Genomic DNA, 23054 nt, shown 5'->3' with positions numbered 1-23054 from the left:
TCAATGTTTTTATTTTTTAACAGGAAAGAAAACCTAAGTACCTTATCAAACATGAACCTAAATGAGAAACGCTGGAATGAGAACTACCTGGAGGAAATGCTACTTTTAACTTCTCAAAACCTAACGATGATTAAAGTTGAAGATAACTATACTATTGTCAGAGAGCTGGGCAGTGGCTCCTATGGACATGTACTACTTGCAATGAACCAATCAAGAGGTAAGAGTGAAACTTTAGACACTAACTTTTCATGTGTAGGTAATGGAGGTTGTCATCATCTGTACAAAGGGGCCCTGCAGACAATGGGGGGGGGGGATATAAAAACTGGAGCAGACAGATTCTAGAGCAGTTGCCCATAATAACCAATTGGCTTCTCTCTCCAGTTTGTCCAGTGAAGCTTTAAAAATGAAACATAGAAGCTGATTAGCTGCCATGCACAGCTGCCCCAGATTTTGTCTACTCCAGTTTTGATACATTCCCCTCATTGAATGTCCTTGTTCAGTAGACCAGTGTACATTGATTGTAATAATGTTTTCTTTTATATTCTCACAATTTACATTTAAATACTATACACTAGATACCAGGATTGTGGGTTTAGAGTAGGCTTCAGTGACCTTATTCTAGTGGGTACTGGATGGTAGTTGAGCTTTAATCTTTTGTATTGCTTAGTTAAAAGCATACTCCACCTTGCACAAGTTGTTTTGTGTAATAAATGAAAATGTCTCAGAAATGAATCATTTTTGGGTCACGACTTAATGACCAAGGAAAAATGTGGGTCCCGAGGTTACACAGGTTGAGAACCACTGATTTAGACCATGCGGTCCAATTTACCCCCCCCGAATCGTGCAGTGTTTTTCCTCACAGTCACCTGTATTTTTTTTAACTAGGGGATGTTGTTCATGACTGCACCTGCACAGCCACATCATCCATTCACAGGGATCAGTGAATGGAGGACTACAAGTTCCATCTGCCACCGTGGAAGAGGGACTCATAGTTCTCAAAACAGCAAAAGTGAGGTGACATCACTGTACTTGTAGTTCATTGTTTACTTTCCTCAGTCCCATAACTAAAGGTCCATACCTTGGTTGGAGCAGAAGTCCACAGTATCCTAAGCATTGCTTCCATGATGCACTGATCTCGGTTGCAATGCAAAAACCTAATAAATGCAATTTATTTTTAATCAATGTGTGTACATTTATATTTTATTTCTAAATGCGGACATGTGTGATTCTTGCCATGATAGTGAGCATATATTCACATTACACATGTCAAGATTTGCTTGTGGGCAGGAAGTGGTGACCTATAGCAACCAGTGAAGGATTATCATTCAGGACTCACAAGATGTTACTGCACTTTGAACTTCCTCATTGAATGGGCCCCTTCACAAAAACATACCATGAGAATGTAAGACAACAACTTGTTGGCATATTTAAGTGAATAAATGTTTCAATTTCATTTAATATGTGCATGTAATAAAATTGCTGGACTGTGACATATACTTTGTTTTTAACTGCAATTTTAAAGGAAATTCCTACTGACAGAAATACTGTATGAAGGCTGTCAATGCTGGCCTCCTTCTTAAAATGCTTTTCTGTCCGTGGCTTCAGTACTTTCTGATCCAGGACAAGCGGATTAGAATGGAGAAGCATTCAAACATGCCATATTTTTTATTGCTGCGCATGCCCCCTTTAGACAGATTTTAAACCCATTCTTTCAGTAGAATGCAAGAGGAAGTGAAGACACCGAATGCATGAAAAAGCTTGACATGTTTTATCTCTTCCCCACTCTGCTAATAAAAGAGATTTTGTTGCAGATAAAAAGAATAGAGATATTCTTTTTGTCTCTCCCTGTCCTGGTGGCACAATAGAAAAAGAAGGTAAATAACCGCAGTGCAGATAGAGACAGCAATAAAAGCCTAAAGCAGAAATAGCCAGTACTCCATAAATACCATGTATTAAAAACAGAGGTGTTAGGAGAATATATTTGCAAATTTACATAAAAGCTACACTGCCTCGTCAAGGTCCCTCTGTATAGTGCGGTCCCTAATCTAAGAAAGCTTCCAACCTGGGACATGCGCAGCAATACATAAATTAAGGGCAGGTATGCCTATAGGTAACAAATTCCTCCTTAAAGGTGCAGATATACACCAAAACCCTGCACAACACACAGGCTGCTGAAGACCTCCAATGGGTTCCAGCAATCAATCGCCAACTTTTTAGAGTGAGGTGCACATTTCCAGAACACTTACCAGCCAGTCAACAAACAAATTCAACAGTGTGTCTAAGTGACCCAGGAAAGGGTGGCATGAATATTTTGGCGGTGCTGGTGACAGTCACAGCCAAAGTAACAAACATTCAACATCCTGTCCTACACTATTGCCCATAATCATTGTAGTCAGGTGCACGTCTAACAGTGGCACCTTATAAATCAGCACTCCTTAAATGCTACGTATTGAATTAGTTTGCGGACTTGCTGGTAATTGTGTTGGAAATGAGCACCGTGCTTTAAAAAGCTAGATATTAGAAAGATAATAGAGCGTTATTATTGTGTAGAGCTGGGGGGTTATTATTAAGCAGTGCTGAGGGTTTAATAATGTACCTGGCGTTATTGCTGGGGTTATTATTGCATGCTCCAGTGGGGCTTATTTTACTTCCCAATCAGGCCCAGTTTTGCCTATACAAAGGGGAAACATGGAGCCATACATGGTAAATAAACACCCACCTTTAACTACACCCTCTGATTGTGGGTGATAGTGAGGGAAAGGAGGTTGAATGTTACCAAAAGAACCCTGACATGTTTTGACCTTCCCCATTTTATGCAAAAATAAGAATAAAAATGTAATGGGAGAGCTGGATGTAACTTTAATCAAACATGTATCAGACTTCAGCATTGAAAATGGTCAAGTGTTTTGACCGTTATACCTACAAAAAAATTATTATTACATTTTATTAAAAAAACATTTTATAAAAAAAAGGAAACTAGTCAGTTATTTATCCTATTATCACATTCACCTATCCCCAAAGAGAAGTTCCACCACGATGGGCACCTTCATTTTGTGGAAACAAGTTGTTAATTTTCTACAGACACGTGATGAGCACTGTGCAAGTGGCACATCTTTTACATTGTATTCCCAGTAGGCACTACACATCTTGGCACTGCATCACAATAGTTCCACAAATACATTTAGATCATGCTCAAAGCACAGGAAGTACGTGATGTTGTAGATGTTACCATAACACTGCATCAATATTGAGTCTTTATCTGGTTTAGTATGTCCCACTTAGATGATCAGAGAGGGAGCCACACAGCGATTTTCTTTTTCTTTTAACTAGAGTGTTACATGAAGCATGGGGCTTTGGCTCTTCACTCTGATAGCACGATGGCCTGACATTGATGTTCATTACAATAGGTCCGGGGGAGGTCAGCAATTTTGACAGTGACAAGGAGGAAAGTGCGTAAGCAGCTGACATGTGAAGCAAGAAAAAATTAGGGCAGCAGAGAATATAGACCTAATGTACTGTACTAGTGACACATTCTGCTAAGAGAAAGACAGCATATGGAAAAGTAGAGATTTATGAAGTGGTTGATGGATTGAATAGATAGATAATATATCAAATAATATGAAGATAAGAAAGTTTGCTTTAGTGTAAGCTTTAACAAACCGAACTCCAAAGGACCAATCTAGATATGAAACTTTTATGGAAAAGATTGTACCAAATATGCTGAAAATACAAGATATGCATATACATAGTCTACGATCCGTGCCAACGCTGAAATATTTGGCATTTTTATACAATTAATGACTGTGATAACTTCCTAACAACTATGTAAATAATAGTTGTCTGGCTTCCTCTCGCTGCAAAATTTTGTGTCGCTGACCCTGAACAAGAATGCAGCAAGCAGTCAGGCTGAAGTTAGAACTCCTGCTCTGCATACCTGTTTTAGGTCAATGTCTATTTTTAAGTATTCCATTTCTTTTTGTTTACAAAGGAGATCAGAGACTGTTTGCAGCACTAGGCTGAATTAGCCAAAACATTGCACAATTTGGTCTCCTGCTCCAACATTACCTTAACCAGTGCAATAATAATAACAAAAATAAAAGTAATATTAATACATCTACGTCTGTATTTTGTATTACAGGGAATCTGATGGCTCTGAAGTTCATGCAAAAAAACACAACTGACCTTCACGTTTTCCTTATTGAGTACTGCATATCCCTCTGCTTGTCAACTCACCCATGCATTATCAATACTTTCGGAATTGCTTTTCAGACAGAAAGGCATTATGTGTTTGCCCAGGAGGTTGCATATGATAATCTCTTCTCCCTTATGAAGCCTCAGGTACATTGAGATGTTTCTGTTTTATATTTTGCATGTCTTTAGAGGACTTATTTTCCAACTTTTTGCAGCTGTTTTTGAATGTTATATTTAATACATTCCAGTGATGGATACAGTATACATGAACACATCTGGAACAAATTACTGATCTTTACATGTCTCTGCAGCCTGTGCAAAGAGGTAGTAGACAGAGGAGCTGTTCCGGATGGTAACTGCGGCTTTCAAACATTGGCCTGCAGCCTCCTGGCTTGGACAGAATGAGCTGCCTGCCTTATTGCCAGTAATTATTACAGAACGCCATAGGCCTGGATGTTTGAAACCCGTGGTTATCAACATAGTTACAATATCCTGATGAGCCTCTGGCCAGGATGCAGGGAGCAAACTAACATGAATAATGATCTCTCTTATATGATAAGGGCCTTTGGTTTTAAGATCTGTGTTTCTGTGTTCCCAGTTCTACCCATCTCCCATGGCTTTCATGGAGTGGTCTCACCTTTCATGTTGAATTCTTGATACCTTTTTTCCATAAGGCCGCATTCACACTAAGGCACTTTTCATGTGCTGCAGTTGCAGTGTAGCGCATTTTAGATGGGTTTGTTTTACATGTATTACTATCAATCCATATGAAAGGTGTGTTTTTTCCTGAAAACTGCGCCAAAGACCCATGACAAGACCAGTTGGCACCCAAATATTAAGAATCACATTGAAGTACTGGTCTATGGATAATCACTAGCAGTCAGCTGTATACATTTATGGTGACTGATTTATTTTCTTTTTGTTAGGTTGGTGTGCCAGAAAATTCAGTGAAGCGTTGCGCTATCCAGCTTTCCAGCGCAATAGATTACATGCATAAGAAGGGTCTGGTTCATCGTGATATAAAGCCTGAAAATATTCTCATCTTTGATAAAGATTGTCGACAGATTAAATTAACAGATTTTGGACTCTCCTGCCGAAATGGAACATCTGTGGAATCAATGCCTGAAAATTTGCCTTACACAGCCCCAGAGATGTGCCACCTTGGAGCATCAGACAAGCTAATCGCAAATACAAGTTTAGATACATGGTCATTTGGGGTTCTCCTCTTTTCCACTTTAACTGGATATTTTCCATGGACGTCTGCAGTTACCTCTGATAATCACTATGTAGAATACACCAAATGGCAAAGAAGCAAAAGGATTTTCCGGGTTCCAAACCAATGGAAGACATTTAGTGAAGCAGCCATAGAAATGTTGACACAATTGATTGTCCCCGACCCAGCTAAGAGATGTTCTTGCACAGAAATCCTAAAGTTTCTGAAAGCACCCTGGAAGGTCATCCTCGACAACAGCAAGACTACCAACCCTAATGTTTTTAAAAACAAAAACTTTGCTTGGAGATAGACACAAGGGTGTCTGTTTTGTAACAATGTTGGGACTGCTCTATTCTGGGTTGAAGATCATACTTTTTCCAACTAAACAACCAGTAAAAAGGGAAGTGTGCTCAGTAAATCCCTTAGAATTATGTTTGCCGGGGTCCTTTTAGAGTATGTGTAAGCGCATATGTGTTAGGCTGCCATATGTGGAAAAAATATTTTTTTTAACTATTTTATACACAACTTAATAAATTTTGTGCTTTAACATTCAGTTTTGCTGCGTATTTGATAGTAGCCAGACAACCCAAAACTAAACCACTGGTTCTAAACTCTTATCATTTAAGGTACCATCTTCATTATATACAAATTTTCAGTGGAAACTGACTTTTTATGCATCTGCTGACTACACACAAATGTAAAGCGCTTATCATCTATTGTTTAGGACAAAACAAAAGAGAGGCCTTATATAAATAGGCACTTTTTTTTTTTAAACACTTCTTTATTAGTTTTCATTCCATCAACAGATGGATAAAGTAAAACAAAAACAAAAGACAAATATAATTCTCATGTACACATCTCATGCTTGCAATGATGATACAAGGTAATTCAACCAAGACATGGTAGTGCTCCCATGTGCAAAACAGTAGTCGACGGACACTCAATACTATGGCATTTCCCGACACGCGTACAACCACGTAGTCTCTCTACATAGGCACTTTTTAACTGTCGATTATGAATTCAAGTCTGAGGAGCAGCAGGTCTGAGAACTTTATTGAGGTTGTTAAAGCCTTTTTCATTTTTTTTCCGGGAGTGATAGAATTTTGCATTCATAGCAAAGGACCATAATTGAAATTACAGACCCATACAAATTCTGTGTGATCGTACGGTTACTAGATCAAGAAAATGGTTTCTGAATTTTTTTTTTATTTTTTTTTTAGAAGAAAGAAGGTTCTTCCCGTGCCAAATGAGAAGTCATTACCTTGAAGTGGCTAAAATGTGGAGAAAAGTATATTAACATCTCATTTAGCATGGAAAGAACCTTTCTGCTTCAAAAAAAAAAAGTTCTGGCAAAAATTGAAGATACTGCATTCTACCAATAGCATTTCTGCACTGTAAAATTATTTTTTTGAGTTCACTGTGAGGACAGCCAGATTTATTAGACATATTGCAACAAACTCACAAGTCTAACGAAACGGCTGCGACGCTGAATTAAAGATAGATAAAATAACACTTCTAATAAACAAGGGTTCTGCAAAATTATTTTTACTTTGAAGGCTGCTAAATAAATGCCATAATGCCCAACACTCCAATATCCTCAAAAGGATATCCTCACCTAACCCTACTTCCTTTAATATCTTCTGAAGACCAGGGTAATTAAACTGCTTAAGCTAGTCCTAAAGCAACAACTTACAGTTGTGTTGAAGGCAGAAAGTGGTGAAACAGATTAGGTGAGGCAGCAGCAAAAAAAATAGCTCCATGCTCGAATTGCTTTATTTTAAATTTGCACACAAAATTAGAAATCCCATTTTATAAACAATAAAACTGAATTTGTGCACTTACTATAATACCCATTTTTGCAGTCTGAGGGACACAGGAATTCAGACAGTCATGTAATACTGCCACCTACAGGAGGATTGGACACTGGCAAACATATACAAACAGAAACATTGTAAGCCAGCCCCAAGTATAACCTTTCCTCTACCTAGCATGTCTCAGTTTGGTGGTTAAGCAGTACCATGAACATGAACGGAAACAGAGCGGAGGGAGCTGTGTCCCTCAATGGACTCCAAGAAATAGATTTTACAGTAAGTAGAAAAATCCAATTTTCTATCTTAACCATTAAGGGACACAGGAATTCAGATACAGTTGGGACTTTCAAAAGCAGTCTAGGTGATGGGTGGGCAAAACAGCCCCAAACACTAACAGGATTCACTATGAGGACTGGGGACCACCAGCAACCCAGGATCAGCCTTAAAGTGATATTAAACCTTTTTTTATTATTATTATTATGAGGGCCAGACTTGCTTGAAATTACATTTGTTTCTGCTTTTAAAGTTTTATTTTCCACCTTTCGTAGCTGTCGCCGAGCCACTTTCCCCTCTCCCTGTTTGTGGGTGCCTCCATCAGCAAGCTAGCTGCTGAGGAGACACCCATGCGTGCGCATTTCCACAGCTATGGCAACTCTGCCCTCAGTAACCTCCCCCCAGGAGCAGGAAGTTCGGGGAAAGTTGATTATCTTCATGGTCCCAGCAGAGGAGATGAATAACTGCAGGTAAGGGGAGGGGAGGGGGCACTGGGCATTTTTTAAATATTAATGCAGAGAATGCATTAATGTAAAAAAACACCTAGCCTTTATTGTTAATTTAAGGACCAGCACCCAAATCTGAAATGGGTGAGTTGCAACCTGCTACCAGAGGGGAACCTGCCTGCCACTAAGAGAAAGTACTGATGAAGGGGACCCTGCATGGCCCAGAAAGCGCTTGATATTCTGAGTGAAATCTATCATTAAATGAAGATAACAAGAAGTTGCGCTAGGAGAAAACACCATGTGTCAATAATTACCAGCTGCAGCAATGTGCAATCAGAACCACAGTGAAATCTATAATATGCTGCGCTTGGTATGTGAAGTGAATAGGCAAATACTGTGTTACCTGTAAAACAACTGTGTATCATATATTAATAAGTGACGTTGGCTGTTACATGCGTTCTCTTACATGTTGGTTATTAAATGAATTAATACAGTGATTCCTTCTGGTAATAAATTGTTTCCAAAAAACCTGTGTGAACTCTTAATGTGCAAATCTTCTCTTATGTTAAATAAAAACTAAATAGTAAAAAATGTGATTAAGAGGTCTATTCACGAAGCTGCCGAAGGATCTGGCCGTAGCTTCGGCCGATCCTTCGGCTAGCTTCGGCCCCAGGACCCCTTCGGTTTAGTAGAACCGAAGGGGTGCTGTACGGGCTATTCACTATAGCCCGTACAGCTCCCGATCATGACCTGAGCCGTGCTGAAAGCCGAAGCTGGCCGAGCGGCCGGCCATTAGCCTGCTTCTGACAGCTGGGCGGAGCCAGCTGTGATCTTACGGCTGGCTCCGGTCACTTTCAGAGAGATCAGCATCCCTGGTTACCTGCTAACCAGGGACACTGATCTCCAAACAGCAAACTCTCCGGGAGTCTCCCGCTCCCGGCCACCCAGAAGAGAAACAGTGCTGTGTCCTTTTTTTTCTTTATTCTGACACGATCGATGTCAGAATCATCATTCACTTGGCTGCCCTCGGCAGCTTCGTGAATAGACCCCTAAGTGTTGTTTCTTCCAATCCTTTGGAGGTAAAAATACCACCAGAGTTTGGGACAGTTGTCGTGTAAACTTGTAATAATATCTTCTGTGCAGCTTATATAAACAATATGGCAAACAATATAAAACGATCAAATATGGAGACACCAAATAGGAGGGGGCTTTTCTCTTATACCACTCAGCTGTTAAATGCTTTGATCTACCTGCCAGAAATCTCCAAGGGGAGTTGGTCTCAGAATATAATCCTACATCTGGGGTATAATTCCAATCAATAAGCAAAAGTCAGCAAGTCCTTTATATGGAGCCAATACTGTCCGTTATCCTAACCAACATGTAAGAGAACGCATGTAACAGCCCACGGTCACTTATTAATATATGATACACAGTTGTTTTACAGGTAACACAGTATTTACCTATTCCTTCACATACCAAGCGCAGCATACTATCATTAAATGGATTTGCACTGACCTATGAGTCTCTGTCGTGCTGATGACATCTCTATTCCAAGTTGTTCTGTGAGCGGCGCCATCCGCTGTCATTACGAGCACCCATCAATATTTTTTGTGGATTTCCGGTAAGGAGTGCCACAGGATTTATGACATTTGAGCCAAAGAAGTAAGACCCACAAAGTCCTCTGGACATATTTTAGCCCCAGTAGAGTACCTGCAGCAGAAAGCCAGGGTGTTCCGACTGCGGACAGTCCAGGGAGGCACTCCAGTGATGATCTCTGCACGCCTTGTAGGATCAGATGTGCGTACAAGTCAGCAAACCTCTACTCAGTGCAAAGGCTACCGGTTCAGGACCGGTTTCTAAGGCATGGTCCTTAAGAAAGACAGTGTAGACGAGGCTAATGCTCTCTAGAACATCCAGGGAGGACTCACACTCCTTCATGGTGGTGAAGGCAGTGCAATACCTAGATAGTGTCCAACACCAGGAAACTTGGCAAGGGAACTATATGTTCTTAGTATGTCTGTGAAGGCTCTCATTTATCCAGGTCATGGTATATCTGTAAAAAATAAGTCAAGGCAACTGGACTTGCTGTATTTTTCTTGAAGAATCAAATTCTTCTGAATTGAGAAAACTGGTCGGATTTACTAGTGAAACGTCTTCAAGAAAAATACAGCAAGTCCAGTTGCCTTGACTTATTTTTTTACAGATATATGTTCTCAGGAACCAGATGGTAGCTCCAGGGATTGGGGTACTCCAGAAATGGAAATCCCCCAACGTGCAGAAAGAAGACACTATCACAGTCACCTGAAGAGTGTGAAGGACTACAGCAGGGACTACATGGTCCATAGAGGCAGGTCTGCCAAACTGGTCAAAACCCGAGCCGGTGACATTAGAGAAGGGGACTGAAAGGGGTCAGCATAAAATAGGAAAGGTTGGAGTTTTAACAAGTCAGTTTTTTTAATTTTCAAAATTGTTTTCAGTAGCATCTTATAAAAAAAAAAAATAATTCATACAATGAAATGCTTACACAGCAGCACCTACCTACCTTCTTTCCTTATTAAAAAAAAAAAAAGCTGCACAGGAATGATGTTAAACCAAATGACTAGAAAGAAGCATAAATAGACAGCTATAACATTGTATACTGATGTGAACATTTATTATGTAGGAATGCAAAACATCCAATAAAAAAAAAAGAAAGAAAATGCTTCAACATTTATCATACATAACCCATATAAAGGTTTTGCTAACAGGTAAAGGTTACATTTCCTTGTCAGAGATTTAGCAATACTGAATGAAATGGTGGTTGTTTTATCAGACAATGGTGGTACATGAACATACATACATGCTGCAATCACATTTAGTTATTTATTCCATAACAATATGGTTTACTATTTACACAAATCTAGTAGAAATCATCATCTCCTTTCTCTGCAGATGTGTTCTGTATTTGTTGTTGTTTCTTATAAAGCTCGGCAACCTGAAAAACAAATCATGAAATGTTTCAATGGTATGTCAGTTACACATTTAGCCCTCATTCACAGTGAGCGTTTATTTAATAAAATATTATAAATATTTCTATCTTCGGTGAAGACCTTTGGAGAGTGGCTATTTCTAGATTGCACCCTACCCCCCAATGTTACATCTCCTACAAAGCATTTGACAAATGACATCACTAAAACTGTGCGTTGCACATTAAGGGCAAAGCAACAGATTTACATCAAGCATGGCTTGAGCAGCAGCAGATACCCCCCCTTTCCTTCCCTCACCTAATGGTGTTTGCCTGTGGTAACATTGTGTTCTTCCAGGTATTGGGGAGCATGCAACTCACTTCCCTTACTCCCAAGTGAATTAGCAATTGTCAGCTCAGGCACTCAATGTTGTCACGCTGGGACAGGTAGAAAGCCTGCTGTCCTAAGAAAGTTTTAACTAGAGCTACTTTCTACAAAAAGAAGGGGAGTTTAGGCCAGAGTTGTGGGTTACTGGTTTTAAAGTGAACCTGTTGCTTTGCCCTGCAAAGGAAAACACAGGTTCAATCTAAAGCCCAGCTGCTGTCTGTGTGGATACCGTGGTCTTACACGCCCCTTGCTAGGTCAGAGCTGAAGTACTGCATTTAGGGATGTGTCAGGCTGCCATGGATTTTTGGCCGATTAGCACTTTAACTACTAAGAACGGTAAAAAATTTAAATTTAGGCTTTTTGTATGCTATTGGGTTAAGTCGTCCTGCTTTTTGAAGTTACAGTATGGCTTTAAAGATTTTAGATCCAAAACACATTCTAAACACAGTGGAGCGCAGTAAACAAAAGTAATTTTTATAAATATGTTTCCAATGCAATGATAAAGCCATGAATGTGATGTAAAAGGCACAAACACAACTGAGTAACAATTAAAAAGCAACTTTTACATAAGATATATAAAGCCATAAGTGCCAATCAGCGCTGAACACTGAAAAATGGCCTGGCCAGGTAGGGGATCTAAACACCTGGTCTTCAAGCAGTTAAAGTTGTTCTCCAGACACAAGACACTAATAATGCAGCTCTGTATTGATTAATATTAAATATATCTTCTAATGCAAGCAGTGTAATTACAGAATAAGGAAACAGCTGTTCTTCATAAAAATTAAAACATTTATGATCTGTGATGCTAAAATAATAATGTCAGTCTCTGAGACACAGTGCAAGTGAGAGAAAATGGATAACAGCATTAACCCCTTCGTGACTGACGACGTACAGTGTACGTCGACAGCTCTGGGGCTGTTTAAACAGACTCCCGGTGGCTATTGCAGCCGGGAGTCTGTTTAAACTTGTAAAGCCGACTGTCGGCTTTACAACAGAAGCGATTCTGGCGACTTACCTGTCGCCAGATCGCTTCTGTGTCCCGTAGAAGGGCCGCCCCCCATTTAAAAAAATGGGTATTTTCTTGTGTTTTGGGGCATTTAATTAAATTTTTCACTAAATGTTGGGGTTTAATAAGGAGTTGCGCTAATATTGCGCAACATAAAAATTTGCAACTACCACCATCTTATTCTATAGGGTCTTGGCATTCAGAAAATATATAATGTTTGGGGGTTTTAAGTCATTTTCAGGCCTAAAATGTGGAATATAACATGGGTGCAAAAAAATGAAAAAAAGGCCTCAGTCATGAAGAGGTTAAAAAGAGATGCAAGGCAAAGAAATACACAGAGCATTTTCAGTACCTGATAACTGTTTGTAGCTTCTTCTGGCTTTTTATCATCTCGAATTCGAAGAAAACGTGGGAAGCGTAGTGAAATTCCCTTTTCATCCTCCACCTACAGCACAAAGAATTACATTTTTACCCACAAGACATTGTAGAAAATGACAAACCAAGTTCACAATCTGCCTAACAGATTAACACCATGCAAATACACATGGATGCAATCAATCCCAAGGTCATATACTGAAGACAAAAAGCAGGTTAGTAATACTGTAGACTGCAGCAGCAAAACTGAGGTACAAACCTAATCTCCATGGATCTATTACTGTAGTTTGCGCTTTAGAAAGGCCCACAGCAAGTATTTTCTCCTGCATGTCCTCTCCCACCTAAATCTATGAGAAAATCTCATTGCCACACACTCAGCAGCTGCAGAAGACATACCACAGAGGTAACCAGTGCAGCACCTTCCAAGCAATCAGTTACTGAAATGGCTGCCAAGAGGCGAGAATTTCACTTCAGTATATACTAGGGATGCACCAAAATTTTGGCCATTGAAAATTTTCAGCCGAAAATGGTAGTATGGGCAAAATGCCGATAGTACCATAATGGCAAAGAAATTCAGTACATCTCTAGCTTGTCTCCTCCCCACTGGAGGGCGGTCTGTATCCCCTCTGATGCCTGCTGCTCTCCACTGCATATGTCGGGGGGATCCGAGGGGACACAGACCAGCCTCCAGCGGGAGGAGAGAAGCTCTCAGGATGCCGAGCGGGACAGTGCAGGGAGAGAGCTGTCAGTTGTCACAGGAAGCCGAGCTCTCCTCCCACACAGCCCAGCTCAGCCTCCTGTGACAGACGAGTCAGGATGGAGAGTGGAGCAGTCGGTCTTGCGGAGAGCGGAGCAGAGGGTTTGTAAATAACCGAGAAGATAGTATGCTTACTGTGTCCCCAGTTATGAATTAACAGGACGTGCTCTATATCACTTCCAGTTCATTCATGATTGTGGACATAGTACCTCATACTATCTCCCCAATTTATTAATGGACAGGAGCACTCAGTATAGAGGATTCCTATTCATTCATAACAGGGACTGTAGAAAAAGAGATTGAGGACTCTTGTGTCCTCAATCTCTTTTTCTATTTTAAAAGGGAAACATCAGGGGTTTGTTCAGACCTCTGATATTTCCCCAAAGCCACTAAAAGTTTAAAAAAAATTACAAAATAATTTTCATATTTGTAAAAAGGTTGGAAACAAAAAATAGTCATTTTCGGTTCGGCAAATGTTTAATTTTTAGTTTGGATCTAAAAATTTAATTCTGGTGCATCCCTAGTGTATACTTATGATTGCCAAGACTGGAGCTGCATCTTAAATTATGTACACAAGATATAATATACTGCCATATTCCAGAAATGGAGATCCAGCTGCCAGAATGCCAGTACTAATGAAAGCCATGGTCTAACCTTCATGGCCTTTGCTCTTATTATATGACAACCATATGGAAGTGCCTGTTCGCTACTATCCTATTGCCTATGAGGGTGTGTTGGAAAGTTCTTTGGTATTAAAGAATAAGAAGTAATGAGTGTACAAGTTGTTCCTTCACAAACTTCTATCAAGTATTTTAATTTCTAACAGTTCTAGCACTAGCTGTGACTATGGTTATTACTAGCTGCTTTAAAATGTAACTTCATATTGCTAAATCAGAGCATTACCAAAAGAAAAGTGCAATCTCTCCCATTATGCAAATATTGGCCCTGAAGATGAATTTACCTTGAAGTTCCACTGGATTATACTAAAGACAAAGCTTCAGCAATCCTATATATTACAGTAACTCCCATTTGCAGTTTAATTAATCCACAAGGACCCCCGTGTTTTCTTACTATGATAGCAGGTGCACCAAGCTGGTATATTTCTTGGGGCAGACCAGATCATCAAACAGCTGGCAAAGCAGTTTTCGAATATTCCTTCACATCCTTTTTGTTTTCCCGTTTAGTAACTGTTTATTCTACAACAGTGAGCAGAAAAGGATTATATCTCTCTACTAATGTCATCTGACTGGAAGGCCCCTGCAGCTGTACTATAGGCTGCTGTCAACACATTGCTCAGGAGTGAAGTTATTCAAAGCCCTCATGTCTGTGGAAGCAGAGGACAGGAAACTGATTTGGACCAATAGATTTTTTTTTTGCTTATAAAAAGGTGTACTTGTGTTTTACAAATATACAAGGTGAGTAGTACAGTACAAATTTCAATCTGGTTATACAAAAGTAGAATAATGAATAACAGGGGCACGTACTGTACAGTAATGTTATAATCAAATGAAAAAGTTAACAAAAAATGTATAACTCACCCTCCAAATATTGAGTTTGCATCCCATGGACATTCAAAAGAATACAAAAAACTAAAACTAAACTTTATTTAACTGTCTATGTTGAGTTCTTTCCACAGTCAGATTTAACATTGTGTTAACACTGACTGTAAAAATACTGCTAGGTCTGTCTGCAGCGGAGCCCATTGCTCTCCTCTTTCCACAATGTATAACAAAGGAGAAAAGGTAAGTCATACATTATCGTGCAAAAGTTTTAGGCAGGAGTGAAAAAATGCTTTCAAAAATGTATATTTGTATTGTTTATTTGTATTCATTTACAAAATTCAAAGTGAGTGAACAGAAGTGGCCACTTTACAACACATACACGGACCATGGGGAACAAAAGTAGCCACCCTCCAGAAGGAAGGACAATGTCAGCACCAATTCAGAGATGATTTGAGGATCTGCAGCCGAGTGATACACAAATAAGATACATTTTTGTTACTAGTTAAGGTACTTGAACGTATTGTTAAGAGTTAACTCCTGATTTTAGTGTCACTTTAAGGACAGGAACATTTAGTTTAGTTAGCGATATCTCCCAAACTTTGACAGTCTGTGTCAAAAGATTATTATTGGGAGATTTCTAGATCCCTTAGGATTTGGAGTGAACCAAAGAGTTCCAGATACCCAAATATTGCATCCCAACTGTTCTTTTTGTAGCCATGGAAAGATGTGAGTGTTGTACAGCAAGAGTAAAGTCCATGCAGACAGGTAATGCCAAGCTGCCATTATCTATGGAGTTTGTAAGAAGTGCCCATTTCAGCTTACATCTGCTATTGCCCCAGGCAAAGGGCCTCAATATAGTCTGTATATTTGAAACATTTAAGGGGAAACATATACAGGGGAGTGCCAAAGGACAAAGAATTTGCGGTCTTAAACCGATTCTGTCCATAATCCCTAAAGAAAGCCTCAAGACCTTAGTCTTAGTTTTAATCATGGAGGCCAGTCTGAGTTTAATAAACTCCACTGGGTCATTACAGATCTAGAATAGAGTAATCTCCAGGTATTTAAGGGATCCAGCTTTTTGCAAGGGCAAGGAATCCTGCTTAACTATGGGTCAATAGATTTTTTGTTAAACTGAATCTTACACTTCTGTTCAAATTAAACAGTTCGATATTATAATTCAAATTGTGGTGGAGGATTACCACACACTGTTAGCAAGAGGCAAAGTGTTTTAATACCGCTTACCCATTTTATATTTACTTCTGAACTTATAGTGGTTTTCAGGCTAAAGTGTAAAAACAGCGCTACTTCTAAAGCACAAATCGTACATATGAAAAGATCAAGTGCACCTGCACTGCAGTAAAGACTTGGACAACATGGCGAACCACATGGCTACCTGTAGAATGTTCGTTGACATGGTCCATTTGACTGTTCAAATTACTGCATGTAAAGCCAATATTAGACACAAAATTTCCACTTGCAAGAGGAAGTATTTTTTCTCGGGAGATTCAGTCCATAACTGAGAGAGGTATTTTTGTAATAGAAAATGAAAGTATGACAAATAGCTGCAGTTGGTAGTTTATGGGTTAGGTGCAAAGTGGAAACTTTCTTAACAACTCCAATGGAAATAAATCATGATGATGGCACTGTAGACCAGAAAACACTGCAACAGAAAAGAGAAAAGAGCCCAGAAACAAATAGACTCAAAGAGTGACTTAAAAATCTTGTGATTGAAGGTAACATTTGCTGATGCCCACACATACAACTTATAGAGAAAATGTGTGCTGAGGCCCAAGTCACAGCTTTGCAAGTGCCTGGTGACAAAATAGTGAAAGAGCCTTAACAGTTAAGGTGGGAATGTTTTCCCTTAACTCACACTCCTGAACAGTGTGGCAAATTCACTGAGAAATGGTGGAACTGTAATCTGGGGCACCTTTATAAGAGAAACTTCAGAAAGACAAATGACAAAACAAAACTCAAGACACTGTCCTCATTCAAGTGAAAAGCAGAGTGCGGCTTGGGCAAAAAGGAATGTCTCAGCCTGACTCCAGCCTTCTGCTTGTGGAACACTAGAAAGGGTTCGGTAAAAGGCAGCGCTGTCATCTCTGAAACCCTTCTAGTCAAAGTGATCATCAGAAGCAATCCAACCTTGTGAGGAAAAGAAGATGGGAAATGTCTCATTAAAGAAAGGGCCTTCTGAAGAGCTGATAAAACCAAGTTCAAGTCCCACTGTGCTGTCACAATAGTTGTATAAAAATGACAACTATCCATAGTCATAGTTAGCATTCATATTAATGTTAAATGAGGATCCATATATTTTATTTTCCTTAAGCCATTTGCTTATTGGTATTGTACAGCTAAATATTGTACTGACATCTTGTGGTCGTTTTGGGTTATTGCACCATGTTGTTCTGTGTTCCCTCATCTATGATTTATTTCCCCTTTTTTGTTCAAGCACTAGTTGAGTGTCATGGCTGCTTATAACAAGACTACATGTACATGCTATCTTGAAACATTATCATCCTTGACCTTCAAATGTCATCTATTCATTCATCTGCTGTATCCTGTTGTCTGCTGGAACCTGCTGCAACCAATAAAGCATTCCGTGGATGAAAAGGTATTTGGTGAATTCAGCTATCTGAGGATTGTCCGCAGTGATTATATCTGCTTATACAGGCCAGGCATAGAGGTCTCAGCAAGGGATACATCTCTAATACAACAATTGGAGTCAGAATACCCACAGTTGAAGAGGGTGTAGTAGGGGAGCTATACGATTGACCCTTCGCACAATAGACTGAATCAATGAGCGAGTGGCCAGAGGTCTTTAAAAAAAGAACAGCAAGGGCTGACGCCTGATCTTTCGTGGTGGTCAGGGCCATCTTGCTCTCTATATCTGGAAGAAGGAGAGAATTCCGCCTATCGAAAATTAATCAGGGTAAAAACCCCAAGACTCACACCAGCGTATTTAAGCCTTTCAGGAGCAATAGTAGATTCATATGCAAGGTAGACTTGTACGCTTTGGGGACCACAGACTCAGAGATCCCTCTGTTCCCTATGATAAGTTATAAAATAAATTAGGAAAAAGCTAGACAAAAATATTTATAAAGACACTTACTCCCCATCACACCCCAGTTTTAATGATGAAAGACATTCTATTTAATGCATGCTCTCATGCAAATAGGCTAAGATTTATGCATGCAGGCATTAAAACATGCCACAAGTAGCACAAGCCTTATATACTATTAAACCTCAACACAGATGGCCACTGTTTAGCTCATGCAAGAAGTTCAGGTAGTAACCACAGCACTATATGGCTGATCTAAATGATAGGGAGTTGCATTTTTTAGTCTGGCAAATATTAATGCAGAAAAACTGACCAGCATTGCATGTGCATGACTAATCCACCAGAGAGGTGAATGGCAGCAACCCAGCAAATATATTTTGTTAGTCCAATAAGAAAGGTATCATTGCACACTGCAATACTGCGTTTTTGTCTTTTTTGACATCTTGTCTACTGGACTAATACGGCTTACCCATTTATATTGCAATATATATATATATACACACACACACTATGAAATTACCAGAAGTTTTGGGACGCCTGCCTTTACACGGACATGAACTTTAATGGCATCCCGGTCTTAGTCCGTAGGGTTCAATATTGAGTTGGCCCACCCTTTGCAGCTATCACAGCTTCAACTCTTCTGGGAAGGCGTCCACAAGGTTTAGGAGTGTGTCTATGGGAATGTTTGACCATTCATGAAGCGCATTTGTGAGGTCAGGTACTGATGTTGGACAAGAAGGCCTGGCTCGCAGTCTCCACTCCAATTCATCCCAAAGGTGTACTATCAGGTTGAGGTCAGGACGCTCATCCATGTCTTTATGGACCTTGCTTTGTGCACTGGTGCGCAGTCATGTTGGAACAGGAAGGGGCCATCCCCAAACTGTTCCCACAAAGTTGGGACCATGAAATTGTCCAAAATGTCTTGGTATGCTGATGCCTTAAGAGTTCCCTTCACTGGAACTAAGGGGCCAAGCCCAAGCCCTGAAAAACAACCCCACACCATAATCCCCCCTCCACCAAACTTTACACTTGGCACAATAGTCAGGCAAGTACCTTTATCCTGGCAACCACCAAGCCCAGACACGTCCATCAGATTGCTAGAGAAGCGTGATTCGTCACTCCAGAGAACACGTGTCCACTTCTCTAGAGTCCAGTGACGGCATGCTTTAAACCACTGCATTCAACGCTTTGGATTGCACTTGGTGATGTAAGGCTTGGGTGCAGCTGCTCGGCCATGGAAACCCATTCCATGAAGCTCTCTACACACTGTTGTTGTGCCAATCTGAAGGCCACGCGAAATTTGGAGGTCTATAGCTATTGACTCTGCAGACAGTTGGCTACGTGGCCTGGGGTGTCCCACTACTTTTGGCAATATATTATATATATATATATATATATATACACATACACACACACACACACACACACACACACACATATAAATACATACATACACACACACACTATATCTATCTTGCCTTTCTTTATGCAAATTACACAAAATACATACCAGTCCTAGTGCAGCTTTATGTACAGGAGAGATTGAAAGGTCTGCACACTTCACTTCCCAAACTTGCACAGGCTCAAGCCAGTGATCTGGCTGTGTTGAACTGTCCCAGCGGTAGTAGCTGCGTGCTCCGTCAATGACATGGTCCTACAATGAAGAATTTGAAGGAATCGCATTAAGATATATAAATGATGTCTGAAGTCTCTAACTTTTCATACTTGTTACTAAAGACATCATAACCGTACCGTTTGTGTCTGTTGAATCAAGTCTAGAGAAACACGTCATTATTTTACATGTTGGATTACCTTCAGGAAATTGTAGTGGGTTTCCAAATCCTCATCCGTGAAACCTGTTCCAATCTGGAATAAAGATAATAATTACATTAATTCTAATGACACAATAGAAAGCTCAATGACAAATGTCTGCCTATACAGAACTTAAATGTAATTTAAAGTAAACTATTAAAAGCCATTTAAAATAAGGAAGCCGCTATTTTTACCTTGTTTTTTAAAGCTAGTCAAGGAAAATGGCTAAATACACAGATGTCATATGTAAGGGAACCATTTTACCTACCAAAGAATTTCTATTTCTCTCCATGTAGTCCTAGAATTTACACAGCTCTGCCACACAGCACAGCTGTATCTAGCAGAGCAGGAGACCCAAGTTTCCTCCACTGCAGCTAAATAACACTTACAAGTCTATCCCTACCCCAGTCCGTGACTGGACAGTGACAGGAAACGCAGACTGATGAGCTCTTCTCTCTGTCACCCTGCTCTCTCCTCCTAGCAGGAGTGTCCTTAATTAGCACATGAACAATATTACACAGTTTACTTGCTGATTGTGTTGCTTCTCCCACTCCAGTCTGAGCTCTGTTGTACAGGGACTGCAAGAGCCTGATAATTCAGATACTTACACCGCTTACATTTAGAATGCATTTCACACAGAGATACATTAATATGTGCCTATCATATCGGCATTTAGGTTGAAATGTTTAGGCTCTCAAGCTATGTCTCTGATACTTGCTTTACAACCTAATAAGTCCTATACCAGGAATGAGCATGCAGCAAATTATTCTTCAAGTTACCTCTGTCTTCCACAATCCACCAGCACCATCCTAAAGTATTTTATTCCTCTGTCTATGCTCCTACCCAATCCAGGCTGCACAGCCAATGGGACGTGACACAGCCACAGCTGCAAACTCTCCTGGCTGGTCCTGCACTTCTTTTGCGCATACATGAAACAATCTCTTTAGTAATAAGTGGAATTTTTCCACAATACAGATGAGGATCCCTTTGAGTACTGTAGGCTGCCCTTAGCTGACTTCTGGAAGCAGTGATATATTTGGGGTAGAAACGTCACTATGAATCATACTGCTCAGGAAATACCACTGCAACAGGGAGTTGGATAATGGCAGCTTCCAGTACTGGATGGTTGTAAGAGGTAACTGGCTTCCTAACAGGCTCCCTGCAAGACATTTGATAAAATAAGCACAACTTTGAACATATGAAATGCCTATGTTATTAGATAGATACTGTTATACTGGCCGGCAGATTTATTTTTGTTAATTGGCATAGATCATGTTCACTGAGACGTGCCTCATACACATTAGTTTCAATTGCTATTCGCAGAAACTATTTAACATTAGAAAGTAACACAGTCTCAATTTTTATGGGTATTTAGACCATATGGGTTTAGCGTCAACATTTAACTTTAACAGTCCCTACTCTATCCATAATTAGAAAAAAGGTTTGGCTTTAGGCGAATGTTAAAACTTCTTATCCACTGCATTCCCAAGACTGTGGTTTTAACCAGAGTAAGCATAGCCTCTGGTTTAGCATCATGCAGTTAGTGTTCAGAAAGGTGTAAACCCCCCTGCAATAGGGAAAGAGAGAGCACTACGCATGTGTGGCTTTTGAACACAGATGTATCATCACTCATGTGATGCTGGGGGGAGCGACCAATGTCCAGCATGTCCTACAAATTAGCCAGGACTTGGGAATTAATACAGTATGCAAGTATTTCAGGCAGACTTTAAGGCAGAGCTGAGGGAAAAAATGTCTAACCTCCTAGAACTCTAGTAAAAAAAAATGAAGCAGAGGCAGGGTTATATGGGGAATACCTTCAATTCTACATTATTACCTACAGTAATGTAGCTCAAAGGACAATAAAGAAATACAGTGTTCCCTTTATTTTCATTCTTTCTTACATCTCAGCATTGTTAGCCTCCTGCAGCCTGTTTCAGCCCTTTACTGTATACATGCATACACTTCAGCAACTACAGCATTTAATTTCTCTGGGCGGGTTCTGATGGTGATAACAGCAGAACATGCCTGTGCATGTCAGTGCATCTTCTTGTAGTCTCTACTGGGAGACCATGACAGGGTGTCAACGTAGAACAACTAGCAGGCAGGGGCAGAGTGTTGTCACTATATAACAGGAGTGTCTGAACAAGAATCTTCACTGCAGATGTAAAAATATTGACAATGACCTCTTAAATTACAATAATGTGTTAAAGCTTATGAGAGTTTAGTGACTAGGTTTATCTATACTGTAAAATTAGCATTGGGGTTACTATTGATTAAGAAAAATAATAGAAAAGTGGACTATCGGTGTAAGTTTAGAACTGAGCTGCACAAACAGCTGAGGTGGCATGCTGTAGTTATTTGATAAAATGTGCATTATCTAAGTTTTTCCAAGTTTACTCAGTTAAAATGAATTTTACACCACTTAACACAGGAAAGTACATACTCAACAAGAACACAGACAAACCTTGCATATCGTCTGATATTCTTCACTCTCTTCATCATATGATGCCAGTAAAAAGCCTCCATATTTCCCAGTTCGCTTTCCTTTCCCCAAATAGGCACCAATAACAACCAGATCCAAAGTGTCTCCTAATCCCTCCAAGTAATCTTTCTTTATCTAGAAAGCAAATGAGAATTTGACAGTTAAAAAGCAACATTTAAATACAGTAGCATGGAGAGAGAAAATAGCCATACTCTATATAAAAAAGCATTATCTGCCGCTCCATACATTTTTTTTATATCGTTGAAACCTTTTTCCAGAAGAAAAAAAAGTGTTGCTGTAACTGCTTAAAATGTGTTGACTGGAGTTAAGCTTTACTTTGTTTTTCTCTTAAATTCCAGTTATAATTACATGTCTATGCAACACTACCCATCAACGATGTTGTCACACTGTTACAGGAAGTAGAAAAGTAGCAGATCTTCCTGCAGAATTATCAGGAGATTAAACTATGTTACTCGATGGACTCAAAGCAAAAACTATAGTTTAACCACTCGCTGACCGGGTGTTACACTCCCTTCCTGTCCAGGCCATTTTTCAGTATTCAGAGCTGCAGTACTTTGACTGACATTTATTCAGTCTTACAACGCTGTACTGAAATTGATGTTATACCATTTTATGGGAACACATAGAGCTTTCTTTTGGTGGTATTTAATCACCACTGAGGTTTTTATTTTTTTAAAAGTACCGAACATTTTGAAAAAAAAACCTGTTTTCCTATGAAATGTTATGAAACATTTATTACCACCCCAATTTTTTGGTAGACAATACGCTGGGG

The 23054-nt window shown here is 39.7% G+C and overlaps 2 protein-coding genes across 2 annotated transcripts in view; one reads left to right on the top strand and one right to left on the bottom strand.

The window, feature by feature from the left end:
- Positions 1-51: 51 nt before the first annotated feature.
- LOC108796896 (serine/threonine-protein kinase SBK1-like) lies at positions 52-5714 on the top strand. Its single transcript, XM_018568454.1, has 3 exons — positions 52-217; positions 4139-4338; positions 5118-5714. The coding sequence occupies exons 1-3, from the start codon at positions 52-54 to the stop codon at positions 5712-5714; spliced, it is 963 nt and encodes a 320-aa protein (XP_018423956.1).
- A 5036-nt stretch (positions 5715-10750) lies between these two features.
- Positions 10751-23054, bottom strand: part of LIG1 (DNA ligase 1) — a 60402-nt gene continuing 48098 nt past the window's right edge. Inside the window, exons 23-27 of the mRNA XM_018568453.1 lie at positions 22244-22396; positions 19780-19833; positions 19478-19621; positions 12625-12717; positions 10751-10908 (exon numbers count right to left, since the gene is read on the bottom strand). Coding sequence (XP_018423955.1) covers positions 10834-10908; positions 12625-12717; positions 19478-19621; positions 19780-19833; positions 22244-22396 — 519 coding nt within the window. The 3' untranslated portion in view covers positions 10751-10833. The remainder of the gene's footprint in view (positions 10909-12624; positions 12718-19477; positions 19622-19779; positions 19834-22243; positions 22397-23054) is intronic.

Source organism: Nanorana parkeri, unplaced genomic scaffold (assembly GCF_000935625.1).
Source record: "Nanorana parkeri isolate BGI_ZX_2015 unplaced genomic scaffold, ASM93562v1 scaffold1190, whole genome shotgun sequence".
Taxonomy (NCBI): Eukaryota; Metazoa; Chordata; class Amphibia; order Anura; family Dicroglossidae; genus Nanorana; species Nanorana parkeri.
Note: the sequence above shows the minus strand (reverse complement) of the source record. Positions and strands in the feature narration are given on the sequence as shown.